This window comes from Periplaneta americana, chromosome 3 (genome assembly GCF_040183065.1).
Source record: "Periplaneta americana isolate PAMFEO1 chromosome 3, P.americana_PAMFEO1_priV1, whole genome shotgun sequence".
Taxonomy (NCBI): Eukaryota; Metazoa; Arthropoda; class Insecta; order Blattodea; family Blattidae; genus Periplaneta; species Periplaneta americana.
Window position 1 is genome coordinate 52,649,377 of NC_091119.1, and position 25,011 is coordinate 52,674,387.

Below are 25,011 nucleotides of genomic sequence, written 5' to 3' on the forward strand. Positions count from 1 at the left end.
GAACTATGCCAGGAATTTTGGAGCATGTTCGGATCTTGTTGAGACTACAAGCTGCAGAATGCATTCAGACAGGAGGTGGATATTTTGAACAGTTCATCTAAGGAAATGTAAACAGAATGCATTCATAATCACTTCAGAAAACAAACGTACTAGGGTGCACTATGATCATACTTACAAGCCCTACTGAGAAACAAAGCATTTCCACAACCATGTTGATATAACCATTTTTTCTTCTACACGTATGAGGAATCCATGCCTGAAGTTTGCCTACTTTTTTCGTTACACTCTGGTTAATTAGAAATTTAGGCTGAAAGTCTGTGTAGTTTAGCAACATCGCATCACCGGCTCATGTATGAATACACACATGCACTCAGGTCTAAAATGGCAGCATTCTGTGCCTTAGTCACTACAGTAGGGTTGCCTTACTTCCTATTGACAGGAAGTAATGATAAATATTAATCTTTTTAATTAATTTGCAAGGAAACCGTCCATTTTATTAAAAACTGCAGTTTCTTTAATGATAGGAGTAAAGTCCACTGCTGTGGAGTAAAGGTTAGCATGCCTGACTGTAAAATGAATGGGTTCAAATCCCGGTTGGGACAAGTTACCTACTTGAGGTTTTTCCTTGACCCATTAAGGGCAAATGTTGGATAACTTTCGGCGCTGAACCCTGGACTCATTTTGCTGGCATTATCAATTATGTTGTGTTGTTGTTTTCTAATGCCAGGCATTTGACAATAAAGTCATTTGACCTCTTGCACTCCAATATTTTTCAAAGATATTATCATGACCAGCCACTGAAGCACAGGCATTATCAATTATTTCATCTCATTCAGATGCTAGATAACTATAGCAGTTGATAAAGTGTCGTAAAATAAACCAATTAAAAAAATAATAAGCGTAAAACTCACAATTATAAGAATATTACTTATTGAGTAAAACAGTGTTAACATTTAAGGGAAAATTACTTAAAAAAATAACAATAGCAACAACATGATATTATGTATATGGCAAATGTTTGATGTCATCAGTATTATTTTTGTGTCAGAAGATAAAGTTTATTATAAAATTTCATGTGCTCCTTATTAGTTCGAAGAGCACTGTAATATACGTTAATAATTATATATATATATATATATATATATATATATAAAGTTTGGTGAAAATGTATGACTAAAATTCCATACTTTAAATAGCATGTACGAAACTGAGATTTGCTAAACAAGAATTAAATTCGAAAATATAATATACAGTCGAACCTCTGTTACTCAAATTTTAGGTAACTTGCAATTTATATTTGGTGAGAAAAGTTCCTATATAATTTACATGTATTTTTCACGCTTTAAGTCGAATTTCTGTAACTCGAAATTTTCGATATCTCGAAGCTTAAATTATATCCTGGCACTTAAATTACGAATATTTATTTTTACAGTGCAATATATACGACTATACATATAATGTACCAGTAAGTAAAGTTATATTGCAATGTAAATTTAAAAGTTACGGTATGCTCTGTGAAGTCTAGAGGAACAATTCCTAAGAGAGTTTCTTTTCCATCCCTTCCACTTCAATTGTGGTTCTTCAGATGAATGTACAGTGCTGTATCACTATAACCTCATTCTGTAGTCCTGTGGTAGTTTCGTGGTTAGTGTGTGTGGTCAAGCTACAGTACCGAGTTCAGTTAAATATAAAAAAACAAAAGAGAAAACTAAAAATCACCGAGTTTGAGTGACAAAGTTAAAGATATTCGAGAAATAGAAAAAGGATTTAAAAATAATAAGGACATTGCACAAGAGTATGGCATTCTGGCTAGTACTTGGTCGAAAGATAGAGAGACAGTTGTGAAAGCAGTTAATGAATCTGTGTGTCAGCTGCAACAAAAAAGACTCAAGCTCTGTAAGTTGTGGTAGCATAAAGTGCCTTGCCTCCATCCCTCCCCCCCAAAGTCTGCACCTATGGATCTATGTTTTATAAAATCGTCTTTTCAGTGATAGATACGAAAGGGGGTATAATACTCGTAGAAGACTTTAGATCTGTATTTTAAGTTTAAAGAAATGATTTCACTTTAGGTGACAAGTTTAGCACTCATGTGAAGATAATAGATATTTCATCATATGAAGGGTGACAGAAGAAAATGGGGAATGTCCATTTTTAGTAATTTTATGGTATACAGAATATAAACGATATAAACTCCAAAATTATATAGGCAGTATATACCGGTCTACTGAAAAAAAATCTAGTGAAATTTAATTATCTCTTATAATTTTATTTTTAATTTGTGAAATACCATGTTTTTAAGATTGATAGTACAGTAGAGCATTGATTATCCGAATACAGATCAACCGAAACATTGTTAACCGAAAGCGTTTCAGTTGGCAAATTCAAATTTGCACGCACATCATGTAGAAGTTCTGCTGCACCGTTTGCGAGATTTGGCTGCAAAAAATGAGCCTCTGCTCTGAAGAAAAAAAAAATTTGGACTTCTTTACTTAAACTGTAAGCCTACTTTAATGGCCATTTTGAACTTGTCAAACTAGGCTAGTCAGTTCTCTGTTTTATTTGTAAGACGTATGGTACAAAATATATATGTACAGTTTTATATTTAATATCAGTGTTTCTTTGGTGCAATTTGTTTTTGTAAATGATTGGTTATCCGAAAAATAAGTTATCTGAACACCTCCCATCCCCAATTGTTTCAGATAATCGATAATCTGCTGTAGTTTAATTATTTGTTTACATTTCGACTTAACATAAAAGTTATTGCCAATGACCTTGCACCCAACAGAGTAACGAACGACTGCTTGAAGGAAGGGGTACATACTGGGCAAAGTAGCCTAAATAATGACTGTCTATTCTCTTTTCCAAAAACGTTAGACTTACAAAACACATCTTTTTTCTGGGAAAACCATGAGTTACAGGAAAACAACATTTGACTTTTTTCTTCAGTTATTTTTTGGCAGTTTATATCGTTTACACCCTGTGTAGTGCAGTCTATAGATGGCAACTGGGACTACAAAACTGTCAAATCGCAAAGAGATTAAAAGTGGAAATGTCTGTATAAGGTAACTTTAAACATTTGGTACACTGGTTAATGACCAGGCATATTCAGGTATTAAAAACTTGATTATCTCATCAACACTGTTCTGTGACATCCTCTGTTCTCTTCCGCTACCCTTCATATGCTGTAATTAATGCTAATTATTTAGACTATACAAGTTTCAGTTATAAACATAATACTTTCAATTTAGGTAAGCTTAAAAATCTCACAAGGTTATTATAACAGCTACATGTCCATAAGTCACTAAAAAAATGCTGTTATACTTAACATAAAGCAGCTGTATGTTGTAACTTTTCCTTCTCATTTTCTGGTCTGAACATTAATTCAGAATAATTCACAAATCACCTTATTACTGTAGGAAGACAAGGCAGAGGAGTTTCGTAAAAACAAAAACCAGGAGTTTTAGGGGCGTATTCATAGACATTTTTAGCGCGGGCTTCCGGTGGATGATCAGTGTTTTTCGTATTCATAAACCAGTGTTAGCGATAGGATATGATTTGAATTCTGTACTAGTAACCAGTGGATAGCCGGGGCTAGCTTAGTACGCTCATAACACGTGCTGCGAAATGTCTATGAATAGCACCCTAACTGATCAGGTATGTTGAAATTTAGAATTTGTATTTCTGAGAACAGCTTAAAAGCATCCAAGACTGACTGGTGTTTTGGACACTGACGCTAGTTTCTGTATTAAGAGAGAGACTTTCCGATTGAATTCATGAATAGTCTTTTTTCTTGGAAAATTTTTTTCAACCCAGATAAAATTAAGACAATGGAAAATATATTTTTTGATAATATAAAATATAGAAAATTATACTTTTCTTTCTTGTCTTCCTCATAATATAAGTACTTAAAAACACCAATTTATTGTCTCTCTTTTCATGGAAAAACAATTTCTAGTTGTGCCTTGTTTATAAGTCAGCCAGAGTACAGTGTAAGTTACTGCCAGTGACAGATATGAGACATGAATTTTGTTATGCAAAGCAATAAAATGCATGACAGTGTTTAGCTCTGTGCAGATATGTATATGGCCATTGAATTGCGAACACATTATCATTTTAATCAGTTTGTTGTACAAGTCTTTAATTTTTTATATATAACATAGTAAACGTTTTTGCATGTAGAAACAGTTTCACCACAAATGAATAATACATCTATGAAGATGTCAGAGTGATAGATGGGTTCGGGATAAGCAGCAAGTCTCTCTATAGATGCTGCATATTTATGCTTAAAGCATAAAAATAACTAAGTAGCAAACAAAACGCAAGTGATTTTAAAACTAAAACAACAAATACAAAAATGTTTTATAACAAACTGTTACTACCTGGCATACTAATAATTCTAGCAACAGTGTTAACATTTTCATATGAAGCCTTGAATCACATGTGGTAAAAAAAAAATTTCTTGGAAGTCAGTTCTGTACAAAGGAGATGAAGATATGGTCAAAGGACGCAGACATTCAGCCAAGCTTCTTTAATACTAAGAAAATATTTATCTAAACATTCTTGCACTCAGAAAAATGTGATTTAAAAATCTACCAACATTCGGAATACTTTTTAGATTGATTACACAATCACACAGGAATTCATACTTGTACATACAGCCACAGTTCAAAACATGGCACATAGTATTTCATGCAATACATTTTTATACTTATCTCCATACTGCCAAATTACTCCAATTCCTCTACAGTTAAAGGTCAGTTGCACATTCTTACAGAAGTAAAATTGCTGTATTTAATAATATATTCTACTGAGAAGACAACACGCTCAACCATTTACACACACATGCATACAATCACGAGAGGAGAGAGCAATATACCACAGCTTTCTAAAGAGGGTGTGATCACAGAAAAATCCTGTTCGAGCTGAATTTGTTTTGAACACTCGAGGTTCTTGTATCAGCTCAACATGGCCAGAGAATTTGTAATGATGGCTGAGTGATGATGAAGACTTGGTTCTTGAACCTTGAGACACATGACAGATCCTTTCCTGAGCTAGGCACTTCCTTTACAAGTTTGTCGTCTTGTGTTTGAGAAGTCACACACCCCCACATGACATTGGTGCAGGAATTCCTAGCTTCATTGTTCACAATCTACGCACACTTCACTGGAAACATTCTACATACTGGAGCTCAAGTTCTTATCACCTAAATTTAATACATAGTCTGTGATGATCGGTACACAAAGGCTAGCAAGAATCTTCTGAATAAATACTGTCTTAGTTCATTTTAATATACTTATGTTATTGATACCACCAGAAACACTTGGTGTTCTGTTTAAAAAAGAAGGGAAAACATAATGAAAAAGTAAAATAAAGGTGACTAGCAAGTAACACTTAATGAAATGGAAGACTTAAGTAGGCACTGAGCTAGAGAATCTTTCTACTCCAAATAAACTTCTTAATGGAGGAGGATTATCTTAACCTGCTTTTCTGTATCTATACAGGACTTCCCGCAAGAGTAAAAGTATAAAAGGTGAACTTATTTTGCAAATTGTGTATTTCCTATACAAAATATTTAGTAATTGCATTCATGAAAGATCCTAACAGCATTTCAGTATTTAATTTGGGTATTAAACTAATGTGTCTGGTGTCCTGGCATCATGATCTACGGCATCCTGAGTAGGACTCACATTACGAAATGCGTGCTGGTTCGAGTCCTCATGGAGGAAGAAATTTTCTCATGAAATCTCAGCCAGTGCATGGGACCAATGCCCACCCAGCATCGTGATGTAGTTGGGGAACTATGATAGGTAGAGAAATCCGGTTACAAAAGCCAGCCATAATGGCTGGGGGATCATCATGCTAATCATACGATACCTCCATTCTGGTTGGATGATCATCCACCTCTGCTTCGGCATGTGGATGTGAGGCCAACAGCTGGCAGGTCAATCTGGGGCCTTAAAGGGCTCTAGTGCCACGATTATTTATTATATATTTTATTAATCTAATGTTTTGATTAAATGGAGTTACTCCAAAAATAATGCATCATAATTTTTACTTTCTCATTATACATTGTAATGCTGCAAAAAATCTATTTCGAAATTTTCGCAGAGATATTATACGTGACCAGCCTCATGGTCTAGTGGTCAGAGCTTCTGGCTATAGTTCATGAGGTCCCGGGTTCGATTCCCGGTTAGAGCACAGGAATTTTTCCTTAAAGGGGATTATTCCTGTGTTCGTCCATGGTCTGGAATTTAGGTTAAGTTTAGATTTAAGGCCTCTCCTGGCACCACATTATCATAATCATCCTATCACATCATCGGGGTAATGTAACTCCGCCTTCCAGGCGCCCCAACCTCAGAAGTGGGTTACAATTAAGCCACAGCCAGGAGAGAAGACCAGAAATGTCGAAAAGACAACCTGGTGGCATTGGATAAAAAAAAAAAAAAGATATTATATGTTTACAGCACCCCTTTTACCAAAAAAATGTTATAAAAAGGTTGACATAAAAATGGAGAAGGAAAAGAAAAGAAGAAAAAAACTTCTAGTGTTCTGCTGTTCCATGAAAATGCTGTCTCATGTCAGTCTGGCCAATATTTCCATATCCACCTAAACTTATTTAGTATTGTTTGGTGGAGTCAAAGACAACATTCACAGAATAAAATTTAAGAACGATGTTGATGATGATTCTCTTGTGACAACTATAATACAATGATGCAAGAGTGTAGGTTGAGAGTTTTACCTAACAGGCATGTCTTATTCTGAATTAGGATGTTAATGTTAAGAAAGATGTTAATTATGTACGAAAATAATATTTTATTCATATAGGATATCTATTTTGATAAAGATCTGGAACACATTCTTCAGTAAATTAAAATCATCAGTACCAGTTGCAGAAGACACAGCCCTACAGTATATACTGACTGCACCCCAACTCTGGCTACTAGCAACAGGCATCTATAATGAACACCGATCAAAATATCCCTCATTTCTCGTGAAAAGCAAGAACTGAAAAGACTACAGTGGACTTTATGTTGTCAGCAAACAGCTGGATACATTAAGAAGATTGATTGATATAGGATATCTACACATTGTGCAAATAGTAATATTGGAGAATAAAAAAGTGTATTACTTTCTAAGTGATACTCGTATTAAGTGACAGAGATAGCATTTTGGAGATCAAGAGAATTGCTGTACTTAAAAAGAGTACTCGAACTGAAAGTACAAATAGAAACACAACTTCCTTTTCCATATGTCAAGCTGGTAATGCAGTACATAACTTTATATTTCTTATTCCCAAAGTGTAGGAAACACACAAGAGAAAAAGCCTCTCTCCCTTTAACAGTAATTTCTCCTACATTTCTGGACTCATGGAAACACTGTATGAATGAGCATCTATGAGACGCATAATCTTGACCACTGGTATAACAGCAGCTTTAGGCACAATAATTAAGAGGAAATAGTATGTTACGGAAAATACAAAAAATTATGTATATAGAATTATCATGAAACACAAATGGCTTTCGAAGCTACTTCTCACAAAAGTAGAGACATACGATAAAGTGAGCTTTAAGGGATTATGTATGAAACTAGAGACGAAAATATTTTCGCAGTGAAAGATTTATTTCATATTTTCAGATTCTGCCAGTCTCTAACCATAAAAACAGGAATTCATGACATATCAAAGGTTAGTTCCACCTTCTTTTCAGAGAACAATAAAGGAAGAGGCGAGGTTTTTCTGTTTGTTGGAGTCACTAACCCTATTCGTTACTGCTTCTTCTTCTTCTTCTTCTTCTAGCACAGCAGTATGATGAATTCTGTTTCTGAAGCTGGATATTTGTGTCGTAGAATTCGTTTGGCCTAATTGATAAGATGATAGCTAACAGAGGTAGATTCAGACATGAGCAAGAACCGTCCAATAAATTTTGCCTGCTGCTCTCTTCATCAAAGACTGTGTTCTTTTACATATTGTAAATTACATTACAAGCCCCATATATTTTTTGACAATTCTCATCTTTGAAATCCTAACTCTTTAATAAATGTTAACTTAAACTATTTAATTTTGTTATGTATCAAGCAAACATGGGCGTTACAACAAAGTGAAGAAAAACAACTGGAAGCATTTGAAATGTGGATATGAAGAAGAATGGATCGTGTGAAATGGACAGACAAAATATGTAATGAAGCTGTGCTAGAAAGAGTGGGTGAAGAAAGAATAATGCTGAAACTGATCAAGAAGAGAAAAAGAAATTGGCTGGGTCACTGGCTAGGAAGGAAATGTCTACTGAAGGATGCAATGGAAGAAATGTGTGTGTATCTAATGCCTACCCACTTCACTTGTGTGATTTGGGTTCCACATATTGTGGATAGATGGCAGAACTGTGACCGATTTTCAAGTTTCACAACACTTTGGCAGGCCATGCTGTACATGTTGTATATCTGTGAAGAGTTTGAACGGAAGATGAGTTCAAGGCAGAAGAAGGTAACAGATAATAGATAATAGACAGCATTAAGATAAATGGGTCGTCTGTAGAGACTAAGAGGAAAGTGGAAAATAGGAAAGATTGGAGAATGCTGAATTTTCAGATACAGTAGAACCTCTATTATATGTGGTAATGAAAGGGGTGGTCTGAATGGTTAATAAAAAAAATCGGATAATCAGTACCATAAAAGATTTTCATAAATTTAATGAGTAATATTTACACTTTCGTAATTTCCTCCATAGTCTTCTATTTAACACGCTAGGTAGTGGATCAGAAGTTCACTAATTTAAGTCTGGTTGTCAACAACGGGTTTAAAAGGGCCAAGGAAACTCGTTGTGATGGCTGTCTGTGGAAATATATGAATAGTGGAGGTCTCTTGTTGTAGATTTACATACTTTATACACTCCAATCTCGTATTCTGACGTGAGATGAGGCATAGTTTCTCTTTCCCCAAACCACTCAATTATTTACACTTTTTTTTCGATACTTAACACAAAAAGATTTCTTTTGATACCCGTAAAAGACATTTTATGTAGAAATTATACAGTACAACAATTCGAACAGCAACCATTGTGTGTAACGAAAAAGGCTTGGAATAGCACTCTCTATAAAAATAACGTGCTAATACAATGTACAGTACTTCATATATTTCTACAGAAAAAAAAGCGAGAGAAAGATAGACGGATAATCAACCAATCGGTTAATAGAGTGACGGATAATTGGGGTTCTACTGTTACTATCAGTTGATTGAATGAATGAATGTATCAAGCTGATGAGTAGATGGGAACTGAATCATTCCAAATTATTCTAATATTTAATATCAGAAACACCTGTTTTGAACAATAATAATCTACTTCTGAATGTTGCGGGATGTAATGAATTTTTTAATTTTAGTTGGTTATTTAACGACGCTGTATCAACTACTAGGTTATTTAGCGTCGATGAGATTGGTGATAGCGAGATGATATTTGGCGAGATGAGGCCGAGGATTCGCCATAGATTACCTTGCATTCACATTACGGTTGGGGAAAACCTCGGAAAAAACCCAACAAGGTAATCAGCCCAAGTGGGAATCGAACCCGCGCCTGGGGATGTAATGAAGGATTGCAGTGATGTATTAGAAAATTCGGCACTGCCTTCCCAAAGTGATCTTTTGGGGCTCTTGACTCATTAACAAGTAGACAAATCTAAGTCACTTCTTCCTTACAGTATATCTCGCATACTAATAATAGTTTGGAGGCGTGCAGTAGCACTGCATTTAAGGCATTGTACTCAAGTTGATAGGTCGTGGGTTCGATTCCCAATGGTCATAAATTTTCTCCATTGGTCTAATCATTCTGGCCTCACCATGGTCCTGGAGTTTCATTCAATCTCCAACAGAAATTAATATCAGAGGTAATTCCTTGGAAGGAGAGGAGGGTAAATATGACACACACGCAACAATAAAATTGTTTGTGAAGGTGGGAGCCTTGATCTCTTAATATCTTATGGGCCTCCATGGTCCGTAATAACAGTTTTATAAATACTGGAAAGATTACAAATTAAAAACTATAATTTAGTTCAGAGATGTCAGAAACAGGGTGATCCTTCATATAAGCCATCTCCTCTCCATTCCAGTTTTTCTGGAACTGCACAGGTTATCAAGACTTCACTGACTGGACTGCCCACCTTGATTAAGTTCTGCTCACCTGAATGTTCCCATAAATTGAAATGTGGTCGACATTACTGCACCAGAATTTGATTGAAGCCTGGCGTGAAGATACAGCTCAGTGTATTCTTTCCCCAAACATTGTGGCCAATTCATGCTGACTGTGGTCAGTATTAGGCTTTTGGGTATTCCACCATGTCCTGAAACTTGACATTTCCAATGTTTCGTAAATACACATAGATTCCATCATCAGAGCAGATAGGTACGACTCCTCTGGTTATATCTATCTGCCTTGATGATGAAACCTGTAGGTAGTTCTGAAACGTTGGGAATATCAAGTTCCAGGACATGGTGGAATACCCACAGTCACAATGAAAGCCTAAAAACGCATATTATAGCTAAACGCCGTAATAAGAGCTGTTCTTTTTGCAAATCTGACTTTCAGGTAGTAGCTCCCTGTAAAGGAGGTTTGAATAATTTCAAGGAAAAATTGTTCCGGGGTTGGGTATCGATCCCGGGACTCTTCGCTTAGCGCGCGAACGCTCTACCGACTAAGCTACCCCAGGAACTATGAAAATCTTTTATGGTACCTGCTTTACAGGGAGCTTCTACCTGAAAGCCAGATTTGCATAATACATTCGTTACTAGAGGTACGTTAAGAGAAAGCCACAATTTAAGTCACACAGAGTTTGTGTGCACTCATAGTTTGCGGGTGCTCGTGTAAAGGGGGTTAAGTCAAATTGCAAGGTATGTAAACTTCTCTTCTTTGGTACTGAACAAAACCCCTTTGTCGCAAAATATGGAGCACTGTAACTGCGTCATAGATGGAAGAATGACTTAACCCCTTTAACATAAGAGAAAAGTAATTGTGGATAGTTCAAATCTGTACTTATTCCAGTTTAGCCAAATCAACTTAACCCCCTTTACACGAGCACCTGCGAGTTGAGTTCTGGCGTCTTGTCAGCTCATTTGAGTTGTGTGGATACAAAGGAAGAATTGTGACGGTGTCGTGTATAGTTCCTGGGGTAGCTCAGTCGGTAGAGCATTCGCGCGCTAAGCGAAGGGTCCCGGGATCAATACCCGGCCCCGGAACAATTTTTCCTTGAAATTATTCAACTGTTCTTTTTGTTTACAATCTGTATGGAGTATTACATAAACTTTCTGCCTCAAATGCATGCTGAACTAAAAATGTCTTCCAACATTCCAAATAGGAACTTTCTGTACGTCAATATCTTAACAAGCATATGGCTTATACCAGTAGTTGCCAAACACCATGAAATGGTGACATAATAGAAACACAACCCACACACCACTATTGCAGAGAGGAGTGGAATGGATATCTCCTTAGGTAATGCAGAGAATGACAGTGCAGGGTAAGAAGAGAGTGGGGGTATGATGCCATACCTGAGTAGAGGCAGGGATATGTGTCGTGACACAGCTTTTGGCGATCACTGGCTTACACACTCACCTGAGAGTTAAATGAACGATTGCAAACCACAATGCTGTAAGTATCACAATAGTGGCAAGAAAAAAGTGTGTCTGCCATAACACTGCATACATGCGAGTTCAGCTAAAAATTTACTTTGATGACACTTGCAACGTTATGGTTTGGCATCCTTCAAATATAGAACTGGGAACTTTTTCATAAGAAGGAATGCATTACAAATTCCAATGCCAATAAAATTCATGGCTTAACCCACTGCCGTTCAGTGTGGGTCCAAAGCAAAGGAAAAAGAGCAGCCTTGTCTGCTAGCCTTTGTCACCTCTCACCTGCCACCACTTACTGGTTGTTGGTCATTCTGTTGTGCAACATGTCCATGTTGGGGTCTGTGTGATGGATGGGAGGGATGTAGTACCCCATGCTTCCCATGGGCAGTCCTGCTGGCACATACGATGGCACATGATATGTCCCCATGAGAGGGTTGTTGGGTTGCGTAGACCTGTCTACCGAATCCTGGCTGTCCTGCTGGTGTCCCGTGTGAAACACATTGGTGATAGACGCCATCTTGCTTCCTACGTGGTTACTACTGTGAAACATGTTGCCCATCTTGCTGCTGTTGTTGCCGATATGTGTGTTGTAGATGTTTGCAGCTGCCATCTTGACAACAGCCGAGCTGATGTTGCCATGGTTCTGATTGTATACGTTAGGGATAGTGTTCTGTGTGGTCATGGTGCTGATGGTGCTACTGTTGCTATTTTCGCCCACACTGTGATTGCTCAGGTTGTACACATTACCCACGAGGCCTGTAGAGATAGAGTTCCCCGTTGGAGTTGTCACTCCCATTTTGCTTGGGCTGATGACTGATATTCCTCCTCCAGTTCCCATATTGTTTGCCTGAAAACACATGACGTGAGATTTACATTACAATGGAGGACATGCGTGGACTTTATTTTCGATTGAAACTGGACTCTTTTAGTGAAGAATATCAAAAGATATATTCGAAAAATTAAAATTTATCTCCCTGATTAAAATAAAATTTGATAAAAACTTTAAAAAATGTCACATGATTTTAAAATGTCAATTCACTGATGTGATATCATGGTACATGTTACTCAAACAACATTTTTTATCCGATTAAGATGAGATGAAACATTTTTGTGCTTTGTATTACATTCCTGCTAGTTGCTTGTTCGTCATGCATTATATAAATTTACTATGTCATCTATTCTTCTTTTTTTTTTACTTGGTTATTTAACGACGCTATATCAACTACTAGGTTATTTAACATCGATGGAATTGGCGACAGCGATATGATATTTGGCGAGATGAGGCTGAGGGTTCACCATAGATTACCTGACATTCGCCTTACAGTTGGAAAAAATCTCGGGAAAAAAAAAACCAACCAGGTAATCAGGCCAAGTGGGGATCAGACCCATGCTCGAGTGCAATTCCAGATCAGCAGGCAAGCACCTAAGCTGACTGAGCTGAGAAGATGTATATATAGAAATCTCATGTCTGGAGTATTATGTCAATGTACAAAACACATTATTCTCATCTGTGCTCAGAACACAACTTGAACTTCATAATGCACTTGCTACTTTTACAATTAATTTCAATGAACGCTACAGCACTGTCTGCATAATTTCCTGCTTACAAAACCGGAGGAAAACAACCTTTATAATGATCTCACATGATAATGATAATAGTTCAAGAAGAGCCCATGCCAACACTTTGAACTAATTCCAGGAGGCAGGCACTACGGCCTAAAAGAAATTTTTATTAAAAAGTATGGTTTATTTAATGACGCTCGCAACTGCAGAGGTTATATGAGCGTCACCGGTGTGCTGAAATTTTGTTCCGCAGGAGTTCTTTTACATGCCAGTAAATCTACTGACATGAGCCTGTCGCAATTAAACACAGCCATCAACCTGAACTGGGATCGAACCCACAACCTCGAGCACAGAAGGCCAGCTCTATACCGACTAAACTACCCAGGCTAACACGGCCTAGAAGATCTATTATGCTAACCCTTGAACTGACATATTCTCAACCCACATTAGCTGACCTCATTAAGTTCGTTGCATACCCAGGTTTCGAGTAGGCAACCCCACTCGTCTCTAATCCTCATTCCATACAAGAAGACTCTGCATATCAACAAACAACGCAAATTCCTTCCGTGCCCCAACTGCTGGTTGGTCCTATGTTCGTGCTGGAAAATGAGACATGTTTCAACAAGAGTGGAGCAGTGACATAACGTGACATAACAGATAATTATTATTTTAAACTAACAACCTAACATAAAGCATGGAATGTATGCGAGATTTACATTTTGAAGCGTCCACATCAAGTAACAAACTGTTTCTAAAAGATTTTCCCTTATAATGTGTAAGCTCTGAATTCCGGCAACTGGCTCAGCCATTATAGTCTGAACTATGACTATACATATGTCACAGGACGTTAACTTCACGCAATTCTGTATAGCACAGCACAGATACCGTATTACAATACAGCACAAGGAGCAAACAGTGACAGAGACTGACTGAGTGGTGATAACACAACCTACTTGTTATGTTATTATCACACCTCTTTGTCAATGATCCATTACTGATCCCACCTTACTACTTACAAATGGCTTTTAAGGAACCCGCAGGTTCATTGCCACCCTCACATAAGCCTGCCATCGGTCCCTATCCTGTACAAGATCCCACCTACAAATCACATTATTTTTTGACAGCCTTAATTAGTTTTCCAACTGCTTCAAATATCGTATTTCCTTCTTTTGTTTAGAAAAACAGCAGATTTTCCATTAAAGGCCCATTCACAATGAAAATGTTAACATTAATGCGAGGACACATGTTACAGTAACAATAACAGTTTAGTTATCATTCACTCAGATCAGACTCACTACTCACAACTTTAATACCCTTAACAATCAAGACGAATGGAGGAGAAATTTTCTTTAACCTGCGTTTAAATGGAGACCAGAGGAAGAGTGGAAGCAAGACGAAACATGGCAAAGAGAATTTTCTGCAAAGCATATTTCTCCTCCTTCCACAGTGGAATTGAAGTGATGGTATGGTGAATCTTTGCTAGTAATCGTAATCATCCATTCGGCTTCAAATTCAATTGTTTCATATCACAACAATATTAATTTTATTTTCTGCTGTCAGCTTTTTTACCAAAACATATATATATATATATATATATATATATATATATAACTAAACAAAAATATTTACACACAGAATAAAAAATTTTACAGGAGAAAGAGTTCGTCCAAAGGGCTGGACTCGGGAAGAGTACCCAAAATGCTCATTGCATTTCCACGTTGAATTGCTATACTTAAACGGTGACGCAAATAAGTAGTGCAACGACGATCACCAGTAATGGAGATCAAAAGTTGGCTGATTTGAGATACCAAAACTTTAGCATCATGACTCCAGGGACAGAAGGTCTCCACAGCAAAGGGGACAAACATATAATTGTCTAAAAGATGAGCATATTTATTGACCTTCTTCTTCATGGCTAATTCAGCAGCAGATGCTGCGCGTCTGGAGGTATTCAGCAAGTGAGATGGAGTTAGAGTGTCAACGCAAGTGGAGTCCCAAATTAAAGATTTTCCTTTAGACCATGGAATTAAGGTGAGACCATCGGGTCGTTTACCATCCACGCGACTAATACCTGGTGGTTCCAAAAGAGACGGGATGCCACAAGAAGTCAGAGATCTTTTAATGATATTGAGTGATGTATGTCTGGGAATGCGACTCTTGCTCCTCGCACAGCTGAGTACATGATGGCCTTAAATATCAGCAATTCCTCCGCAAATACATTGGTGTGGCTGACAGAGTTTACAACCAAGGCGTAAAGTCATTGCGATTTTAAAGGATGTGTTATCTATGGACTTGAAAAAATGAATGTAGCTTATGTAGCAATGTCCATTTATTTATGATAAATGTAGTAAATAATACTGTAATACAAATGCAAAAGAAAATTCCTGGATGGAAATATGCAAAGCAATGGGAAACTTTACAGGTTAGTGGCCATGTATTTTAAAACTATTTAATTACAACTCTAATCATTGTGAACACATTCTAATTCATTGCTTAGCAAATACTGAAATAATGTTGAAATTTCTGCTTTCACTTCTCTTGTTTCTTGAATTGCATGAATCCAATGTTTCCTCTTTATTTTTATATTGCGTTATTCTTCTTTCTTTGAGTCTTCATCTAAAGCAGATAGCACTATAAAACAAGCCATTCGGAATTATGACATCAAGTCGAAAATCTCATTTCGAATAGATTCCCCTAGATGTGAACAGCAGAAAGGAAATTTCTATCTCTTTGCTTCAATTCCATTTGTCACATAGCAGGAGCAGATCTTAACAGATATTTGACTGGACTCAGTTTGGAAAAAGGAATAAATGTCGACTCAGATTAAAATAGTTCATGAAGGTAACACAAATACTCAAATAGAAGGGAAAGATAGAAGAAGAGTGTTGATTTACTGAAGGATATGTAATGTTTCAGAACCAAGATCACCACTGACATTTTATTACTGCCATCACCATCACTATTACTATTGTAACTGTCATTATTACTGCTGTCACTACCATCACTACAACTACATTTAACACATTAGTCCGTGAAACATTTTATAAATTCACCATAAATTAACTAAGCAATAGATACTACATTTTATTATACACAAATGTAGGTAAACTCTCCAAGTACCTTTCACATATCTCACAAATGCTCAATGCGTCCATCCTTGCTGATACAGCAGACATCTAGCTGATAATCCATTTCATCCCACACGTGTGTCAGCATATTATGCATGATTGATCAGTGCCACAGCTGCGGTGATACAGTCCCTAAGTTCCTGAAAGGTTAGTGGGGAGTGGAGGTACAAAAACAATGTCCTTCACAAATCCCCACAATAAAAAAAAATAGCAAGGTGTTAAACCCGGTGACCTGGGTGGCCACAAGATTAAGGCGTCGTCTTGTCCACAGCATCCTATCCAATATTGTGATAAATTTGTGTTGAGACAGCCTTCTACGTCATTGTGGAAATGACCCAGACAGCTGTCTTGTTGAAAAATGTAATTATCACAGGCTTTTTCCTAACAAAACTAATTCATTACGACACCTTCTAGCAGCAAATTATGGCAGCTATGCAATACAGGCTTTTTTCTAAAAAAAACTTGGAGAGTTTCTTGTTCTATTGGTATAAGAATTACAATTATCCACCATTTAGTTTAATTGTGGCGAATTTCTAAAATGTTTCATGGACTTAAGAAAGACACTGTGAAGTATAATTTGTATAGAGATTAAATATTTTCTGCTAATTGAATAACAGGCATGCATTTTCTATGACCATAATGTCTTTGGCAGCTACCGTCAGTGAGCCAATATGTCAACCTACCATATCTGGTGTGTAAATAGGTGCCAGAAATATATTACAAGGCATAAACAGTTTTATTTACTTAGCCAATAGAAGCCACATTTAGCATCTTTTTACAATCTAAATATCCATCACCCTAGCCAGGATTAAACCTTCACATCCTGGATTCAGAGTCAAGAACAATAACCACTACATCACCAAGGTGAACTAAGTTAACGAAACTAACAGTTGAGATACTAATGATGTGTACTGGATTGAACTGTAAATGGTGGAAGGTAGACAAGAAAGACCACGAGCATTTAGGCTACTCATATAGGCCCATTGTGGGCCCCTCTTTAGCAACCCCTCAGTGATTTGTATATCACTAAAGTCATTCAAGATGCTGAACGAAATTGAGAATTCTAAAAATTCGAATGGTGCTGAAGCTGATGATGGCCAGTTCAAGCCAAAAATTTCCCAGTACAGATCCTCTTAATTCTGTGAGAACATGACAATAACACAGAACATGTTCTGCTGTTTCACTTTGTAACTTGCACCTTTGACAATCGGGATTATCAGTTGAACCCATTATATACATGTGGTTCTTTAAGGTACACTGACCTGTTATGATTACAATTAGTTGTATATCTAACAAAATAAGAAAACTATATAAAATATTTGACTAAGAGGTAATTAAAGATGTGGTAATACTAATATTATTATAATACTCTTATGTTACTTTTAACCCCCTTCATATCACTAATTTCGATTTTCAATTGTATATTTTCATATGCAAAGATATTTCCATACATTTCGAATCAAGGTTTTGCATATGATATTATATACACATGAGAGAAGTGAAATACAGAACCAAAAGCAAGAGAAGATTTTTTTTTTATTCTCCATAAGACGACATTTATATACAAAATGTTAGATTCTACTTTCTACTCATACTAACAGAATAGTACACAAAATAATGATTAACGTCATTGCTTCTGAGTATCTCTCACCTAGTAGCACAAGTCGCATCATACCTGATACGTGCGGTTCGAATTCCTCACACTGTTTATGCCATTAGGATCATTGTCGTTCCGATGACGTCGCTTCATGTGTTTGTTGTAATTGGCCCAGTTTGTGAATTCTCGACGACATTCAGCACAACTATATGGACGCTCGCCTGTATGCTGCCTACGATGAACCTGGGAACCATCAAAACAAAATATAACATCTACATCACTGAAAAATTAATCAAAGTTTAATGCTGGACTTCAAAATTTATGGATTTTTACGGCTTTATGAAAGCTCATGTTTATACAAACAAACTTAAATCATTTAACTTAGAAAGGTCAAAACAGACAGGTACCAAAACACCATAACTCATGAAGGAAGAGGAATAATTCTGTGAAATACTACCTACAAATGTTATGTGCCCAATTAGTAGGAAACAACAATAAATAAACAAAACATAATAGAAAGTTTTTCTTATCTGCTCAACTGAAATTGTCAAAGTTATTTGGTTTTTGAAAGATATTTGATTGAACTGTTTCCATTGCTGGAGAAATATAGAGATATGATGTTTCTAATTTAATGCATCTTAGTGTTCAGGCAATAAAAAAAAAAGTATTCTGCTTGTCTGGCTCCAGTAAGTCCTTCCTCTGCTCCTTTTTTACCCAAGGACAAAGATGTATTCTACATTCGGAATGTCGTGACTTGTGTATTTCTTTCATTATCGATGTACTTTATACATATACACATACATGTGTTCTGCTCCAGGCCAGGTCTTTCACTGCAAACCCAGCATTTTCCGATCTTTTCTATTTCCTGTCTTCCTCTTAGTCTCTGCATATGATCCGTATATCTTAATGTTGTCTATCATCTGATATCTTCTTCTCCCCCAAATTCTTCTCCCATTCAAAATTCTTTCCAGTACATCCTTCACTAGGCAGTTTCTTCTCAGCCAGTCAATTCCTTTTTATCTTCCTGATCAGCTTCAGCATCATTCTTTCTTCACCCACTCTTTCCATCTTAATTTCTTATTCTGTCTGTTCAGTTCACATGCTCCATCCTTCTCCATATCCACAATTCAAATGCTTCCAGTCGCTTCTCTTCACTTCGTCGTAATGTCCATGTTTCTGCCCCATACAATGTCTCTTCCTTAGTTCTTTTTCCAGAGGTCCGCAAAAGATGCTCCTTTTTCTATTAAAAGCTTTCTTTGCCATTGCTATCCTCCTTTTGACTTCCTGACAGCAGCTGATATACTTTATAATACTTTATTATTTAAAATATGATAAAAGTTTGAAAATTAAAACATTTTAAAAACTTCACTGTGTTAAAATAGTTAAAAAAAAAAAAAAAGGCAGTATACCCTGATACGCATGTACAGCCAATTCAGAATCCATTTACTCCATCATCAACATTTTGACTGTTTCTTGCTGTGTGTCTTCTGGATTACTCTCTCTTGTGGGTGGAGGTATATGAATACTGTGGGAGTAGGTAACGATGCCTATTTTTTTATTTTATTGGGTTATTTTACGACGCTGTATCAACATCCAGGTTATTTAGCATCTGAATGATGTGGAAGTGATAATGCCGGTGAAATGAGTCCGGGGTCCAGCACCGAAAGTAACCCAGCATTTGCTTGTATTGGGTTGAGGGAAAACCCTGGAAAAAACCTCAACCAGGTAACTTGCCCCGACCAGGATTCGAAACCGGGGCACCTGGTTGGTTTCGCAGCCAGACGCGCTGACCGTTACTCTACAGGTGTGGGGAACGATCCCTATGTATTGTTTACTAACATATCGAAAGATGTGTACAAGTTGAAATTCAGCTGCGTATTATGTATAATTTGTTTGTGTGATCTTGTGTATTTGTATATTTCATATTGCTGTGGCCCGTGTGGAGTTGCTGATCTCCCATCGGGCCCCTCCCCAGGTGGCGGATAGGGGAATGCTCACCAGATATGGTGGGTACTGGGGAAATAAAATACCCAGGGTGGACCAAAATCAGCACAGCTGCCTTGCAGTTAGTAGTTGGTTCTACAAAGGCTAGGGGAAGAAAACCCTGATGACAAACTACCTGGCCCTCCAGGTTGGGGGTTGATCATAGGACCGACTACCCTATATCGGAAAACAAAAAATGTTGAGAATCCTCATGAAAGTAGAAGCCAGATGGATAAGCATATCCTCAGAAATAAAAACAAGAATAATGGCCGGTAATAGGTGCCTGTTTGGGCTTGGAAAACTATTTAAACTCAGTTCATTATCCAGATCTGCAAAGAAAATAATTTATAAAACTATTCTAAGGCCAGTGGTTACATATGCTAGCGAAGCTTGGGTTTTAACAGTAAATAATGAAAATATGCTAGCAGTTTGGGAAAGAAAAGTCCTGAGAAAGATATATGGTCCCATTTTGAAAATGGTCAGTTTAGAAGCAGAACAAATAAAGAACTAATGGAACTGTATGGAGAACCGAGTATAGTTTCCTTCATTAAGAAAGGCAGACTTAGATGGTTGGGACATCTTGAACGTATGCCAGAAGGCCGATTACCTAAACGGGCATTATATGGACACCCAGGAGGATCAAGGAAGAGAGGAAGACCAAGGCTGAGGTGGCTTCAGGATGTGGAGGATGATCTGCGGAGAGTTGGATGCAAGAAGTGGAGACAAAGGGCTCAAGATAAAGATGAATGGTTTCTACTGATTAAGGAAGCCCAGGCCCTTCATGGGCTGTAGTGCTAATAATGAATGAATGAATATTGCTGTGGTGTATTTAATTGATGGTTTTTGTCTGCAAAATGTATATTCGCTCAAGAATATTTATGAATGATTAAGTGAATCATTTGTGGAAGAATATAGCGAGTGCATTGTAGCTTGAATATCAAAGAGTTACATCATTAGTTAACCTTTTGAGTGGGACGAAAATTAATTAGATCCCAATTATGTTGCCCTTCAAGTTAATCTTCTGAATTGCCTTTGTCTGAACTCTGGACCTGTCACATTTATGTACATCAGTTGCCTTTGCTGTGAGTCACATATTGAGCAGAAATGGCAATTTCTCGGAAGAAGTCATATTATAGATTTTCTTACCTGAGAAAATCTCTCGCCCTAGCCAAGTCTGAATCTGTAAACCTTAGATCCAAAGGCTAGTATAATAACCACTCAGAGACATTATAATTGTCACAAAACATACGACACAAAGTGTAATGAACAAACAATACACAAATATTTGAACTCCTCTTGTTAGATTACTCACTGTTAGAATTCCTTTGAACCTGAAGTTCTTGCCACAGAACTCACAGGTATATGGCATGGCACCGGTGTGAATTCGATTATGTTCTCTGAGCGCTCCACGCTCTCGGAACTGTTTACCACAAACATCACACTGATGTGGCTTGATTCCTGTGTGCAGTGTTGCATGCTTGCCGAGTAACCGAGCTGTCTTGAACCTGAAACATAACAACTGAAAAAGTAATTTACATACCATATTTACTCGCGTAATTCCCCCCCCCCTTTTCTTTTTTTCAAAATTTAGAAGTGAAAATTCGAGTGGGGGGGGGGGGGATTATGTGATGACTATAAAATATCAGGGGTAAACTGGTCATAAATAACATCAAACAAATAGTGTAGTGTTTAAAATCTAATGTAATAAGCTAATAATTTTAGTACTAAATAATTATAATCATGACAATTTTGGTAATTAATTATGCGAATTATTAATGTTTTGCGATATTTTTCGTCCTGTATGCTGTGTCTTGATTACATTGCTGGGAACTTGTGACCGACTTCGGGCTCATCCTTGCCAACTTTCTCTCCATAGTTGAGTTTAACGACACTGACGCTGTGACAGAATAACTCTGTAGCCTACGCACAATGATACAGTCAACTCTGGACATAGTGAACTCGGCTATAGTGAACCTAAATCATTGGTCCCGACCCACATACATTATAAAGTACATTAATATTTCCATTTATAATGAACCCTCACTTCGGTTATAGTGAATCTAAAAGTAGAACTTCCCCAAGAAAATGTAATTGAATCGGTTGGAGCTAAAAGGAACTAAGTCAAAATATGCAATTTTTTTGATTATGCAACCATTTCAACAACGGATGTCATGCACATCGAATGGTGGAAAAAGGAACTAAATCAGACTTTTAAATGTTCTTTGGTCTTCTATAACATAAAAATATTAATATAGTGGAATGTTTTTTGTTTCTCCTGAAAAGTTGTGAAAGGTGACTTAGTTCCTTTTAGCTCCGACTGATTCAATTTTAAAATGGCCAAAATGGTAATTTAGGAAACCCTTCCTCCTATAAACTTCCAAAAATATGTTCAGAACAAAATCTCAAATCACCTGCTCGTTATGTGCATTGAAAGACAAAAGATTTGTTCAGCTTTCTGGACAGCTGAAACATGTTAAAGAGAATAGTGTACGCAGGGAGGGAGAAAGGAACGATTAGTTCTGACTTCTTTAAAAGAGGTTATTCAAAGAATAGGAAGAGAAAGTGTTTTCTTTTGTAAAATGGAGTAGAGTGATGACCAAAGGATAAATACAAGAAGGATTACAGTATAATGGTCCTCAACCCTTCCTCTCGCATCTTTGTAAATGTGAACCCGGGGAAATTCCAAGGCGAAGTACACAGTAGGCATACTTCTAGTGGGAAGAGGTGCGAAATTGGTCAATGCCTACTACCTACATTGTCAGATTAGATTCAAGTTTCCAACTGTGAACATCTGAATGTCGAAGCATAAAGTGTTTAAGTTGGAAGATAAAGTGAACATTATTACTAATATTGAACATGATCTGTCCCAAGTGGACATTAATATGTATGTATAGGAACGTCAATAGTATAAAAAACAGACACTTCGGTTTTAGTGAACCTCGGATATAGTGAACGAAATATGCTGGTCCGCAGAGGTTCACTATAACCGAAGTTGACTGTACCTAACCGTATTCTGACTGACTGACCAAAAATCAACGGAAGTGCGAATGACTGAGATTGCAGGTACCGTTAGATCTTTGTAGAAGGGAATGGATTCGACCTTGGATTTTCCACGAATTCCGTTGTGCTGTACTTGAAATCTTCATAAGGGTGTCCAAAGTTATAACAGAAAAATTGTAGGCTAGGTAGTCCACATTGTATCAGAGGGGGAAATCACGCGAGAGAAATATTAAAAAAAAAATTATATATGAAAAATCTAGGGGGAGAAATTATGCGAGGAGGGAAATTATACCGGTATATACGGTACTTGACCAAGAGATCTAATGTTTGTAGATATGAGAATGCATGTCATTAATAAGAAAGATTGGTGGTGAAATATGCAAACTTTAATGCTGCAAATGCTACATTACAGTTAGTGTACTATTTACTTACCCTTTACCGCAAACAGGACAGTGATGTGGCTTCTCTCCAGAATGTGTGAGGATGTGGTAGTCAAGGCTGCCTTTCGCAATGAAACTTTTCCCACATACATCACAAATGAAGTTGCGCTCCCCTGTGTGAATCTTTCGATGAGTTTCCAGCGTATGTTTTGTAGCAAAACTGAAAATAAATAATAATAATAATAATAATAATAATAATAATAATAATAATAATAATCCATGGTGCTACAGCCCTTGAAGGGCCCAGACCGACCAGCCGACTGCTGGCCTTACGTTCACATGCCGAAGCAGAGGTGAACGATCATCCAACCAGAATGGAAGTATTGTGTGGTTATCACGATGATCCTCCCAGCTGTTATAGCTGACTTTCGCAACTGGATTTCGCTACCTATCATAGCTCCCCAAGTGCATCATGATGCTGGGTGGGCACTATTTCATGAGAAAATTTCTTTCCCCATGAGGACTCGAACTAGCGCGCATTCTGTAACGCGAGTCCTAGGCAGGATGTCTTAGATCACGATGCCGGACATGAAAATTAATCATATTAAGAATATTATTCTTTTAAAGAATTTCAGAACTTTCATTTGCAATAAGTTTACAGTTTGTTTTGTTGGTCTATCTGTCTTCTTGTTACTGTGTTATCTGAGAAGCAGTACATAGATTTTTACAAGTACCATTGAATTTCTTCAACCAAATTGAAATTTCTTATAGTACTTAAATGAATTAGTGCAAAACTTCATATTTTTATTTATCAATTTATATACTCTTTCATAATCAAAAGTCATACAGAAATTACAGTTTATTTCTTACATTTGTATTATAATAAATTCAATATTTCAAATAATTATAGAGACCAATATAGTACAAAACTCTAATATAACTCTACCAAATACAAATGAAATTAAGTTCAAAATAAAACAATAATGAAACCTCCTCTCTCCACTCCAAAAAATAATGTGTCAACATTTTGAAGCAACTTAGAAGTAAATGAGATTTGTTTTATATTGTAATATTACTTACTCCTTATGGCAAATGTCACAGGGAAACTTGGGCTTCACTTGGTCAGGAAGATGGCATTTGCTGTGGAGGTATAGAGAACTGAACTGCTTGAATGCTTTTCCACATTGTGGGCAAACATGGGGGCGAGCATCAGTGTGAACGGTACTGTGAGACTGCAGCACTGTCTTCTGCGAGAAACACTTCCCACACTCCTCACACCTGCAAGATTCCAGGTCAATCCAGAGCTAAAGTAAGTAGGCTGGTTCAAATTTGATTCAGGCTTTATTTTTGTCTTGGATTAAAATAATATTTACTCATTATAATTCTAGGTAGACCTAGTCTAGTAAACAAGCTTCTATATTACCCGTCTTTAAGAAAACAAGCATGGAAGATATTTGTGTCTTGAATGCTGTTACACAGCAAATTAACATCAAGTTTAGTATTGGTGTAGGCTTCCGCGACTGGTGTACAGTGTCTGTGGAGAAACTTCCAGGCTTATACCGCGTTGTCTTGGTATTAGTGGCTGACGTTTTGACCACTGTGTTATGTCATCCTCATCAAGTTTCTTAGTGTGGTAAGAACTGAAGGCAATGAAATTTATAGAAGACTTGTAGCACAACTTCAGGAAAATGGTTTGTCTCATTCAATAGTCTTCAAATGATGCATTTCATTTAAAGATGAGCGC

At 37.0% G+C, this 25,011-nt stretch overlaps 1 protein-coding gene and 1 non-coding gene across 3 annotated transcripts in view; one reads left to right on the forward strand and one right to left on the reverse strand.

The window, feature by feature from the left end:
* Window positions 1-1,137: 1,137 nt before the first annotated feature.
* The window catches only part of LOC138696034 (zinc finger protein 892-like), a 36,612-nt gene continuing 12,738 nt past the window's right edge, over window positions 1,138-25,011 (reverse strand). Inside the window, exons 5-9 of one of the 2 annotated variants that reach the window (XM_069820532.1) lie at window positions 24,348-24,545; window positions 23,320-23,487; window positions 21,200-21,392; window positions 17,983-18,147; window positions 1,138-12,463 (exon numbers count right to left, since the gene is read on the reverse strand). In XM_069820532.1, the coding sequence (XP_069676633.1) occupies window positions 11,909-12,463; window positions 17,983-18,147; window positions 21,200-21,392; window positions 23,320-23,487; window positions 24,348-24,545 (1,279 nt within the window). In that variant the 3' untranslated portion in view covers window positions 1,138-11,908. Of the gene's footprint in view, window positions 12,464-15,491; window positions 15,811-17,982; window positions 18,148-21,199; window positions 21,393-23,319; window positions 23,488-24,347; window positions 24,546-25,011 lie in introns of those variants that run through there. The other variant, XM_069820533.1, reaches the window with a different exon arrangement.
* On the forward strand, window positions 11,147-11,220 carry TRNAS-GCU (transfer RNA serine (anticodon GCU)). Its single transcript has one exon. It is a non-coding gene; the product is annotated as a tRNA-Ser (tRNA).